The sequence below is a fragment of the Halyomorpha halys genome, unplaced genomic scaffold, assembly GCF_000696795.3.
Source record: "Halyomorpha halys isolate HHAL.00 unplaced genomic scaffold, Hhal_1.1 Scaffold855.1, whole genome shotgun sequence".
Classification (NCBI taxonomy): Eukaryota; Metazoa; Arthropoda; class Insecta; order Hemiptera; family Pentatomidae; genus Halyomorpha; species Halyomorpha halys.
Genome location: NW_027108225.1, coordinates 25,677 through 26,787, shown reverse-complemented (window position 1 = coordinate 26,787; position 1,111 = coordinate 25,677). Strand labels below are relative to the sequence as shown.

Sequence of the window (1,111 nt, the reverse complement as noted above, 5' to 3'; positions counted from 1 at the left end):
TATATTATAATAAATATTATTTAGAGAAACTAATTGGAAGTTAGTGCTACCATTGGTAGCAGTGCTGCCTATGGGCACTGTTGGGTAAACATTAGCTCTAGTTGAAACTAATAGCTAATGTTGCCATGGATACGACCCTTATTCATGAATGAACCATTGATAAATAAATATCGTATCCATGGCAATTTTAGATATTAGTTTCAACTAGAGCTAATTTTTGCCCAATTCTGTGTATTAAATGTTACATTTTGTTGCAGTTTCCACGATTAATACCAAGGAAGAGGAAAGACCACAGATTTTTTACGGTGAGGAAAATTTCAGATATATTTAAATGGAAAAAAATAATTTTAATTAATCAAAGAACATTTAGTTCTGATAAAGAACAATTTAGTTATCATTGTAGATAGTAAGTACTAAAGATTGAGTTTGAGCTGACAGAGTTATTCTCAGAATATCTACATCACCCTTTAGTAAATATTCAGGATCTAACTACAAAGCTAGTTCAGCTAATTTTATAGGAAACATGAAAAAAGATCTAATTTCAATAAAACAATGTTTTTTCAAAACAATATAATGTTTACAAACAATATACAATGTTTTTTCACAAAATAATAATAAAAATATTGGAAGAAAATAGTTGACTACATGAAGTAGACAGTCGAAATGGCGGTCAATAAAGGTGCCAAATAGTAGAAAAAACTATTTAATGTTTATCAACATTTCGCCCCACTTTGCAGGGCATTGTCAGGGCTGACCCTAATTGAAAAAGGTTTAAGATTGGACCTTTTTCAACAAGGATCAAACCTGATAGTGAAGGTTACTTAAAATGTAGAACCTGTTATATTAGATGTACCGAAATGCGTGCGCATCTTGAGTTTACAGAATATGATTTAATTATTGTGCAACCTCATATCTCTAAACTAATAAATCAAACAGACAATAATTGTCATATATTCGCATGACCTGAATCCGAGCTTAGAGCTGCTGCACTAAAAACAATTTATGAGCTATACCCCATAGAGCAATGGCTACACATTAATACCAATAGGTCTGCGTCCGGTATTAACAAGAGAGCTGGAGCAGGTGTATACTCAATTAACTTCCAATTGTC

At 31.9% G+C, this 1,111-nt stretch overlaps 1 protein-coding gene across 3 annotated transcripts in view; it reads left to right on the top strand.

Annotated features, from left to right (window-relative positions):
- Positions 1 to 1,111, top strand: part of LOC106686649 (zinc finger autosomal protein) — a 20,964-nt gene that overhangs the window by 6,002 nt on the left and 13,851 nt on the right. For all 3 annotated transcript variants that reach the window (XM_014430058.2, XM_014430056.2, XM_014430060.2), the window contains one exon: positions 258 to 305. In XM_014430058.2, coding sequence (XP_014285544.1) covers positions 258 to 305 — 48 coding nt within the window. The remainder of the gene's footprint in view (positions 1 to 257; positions 306 to 1,111) is intronic.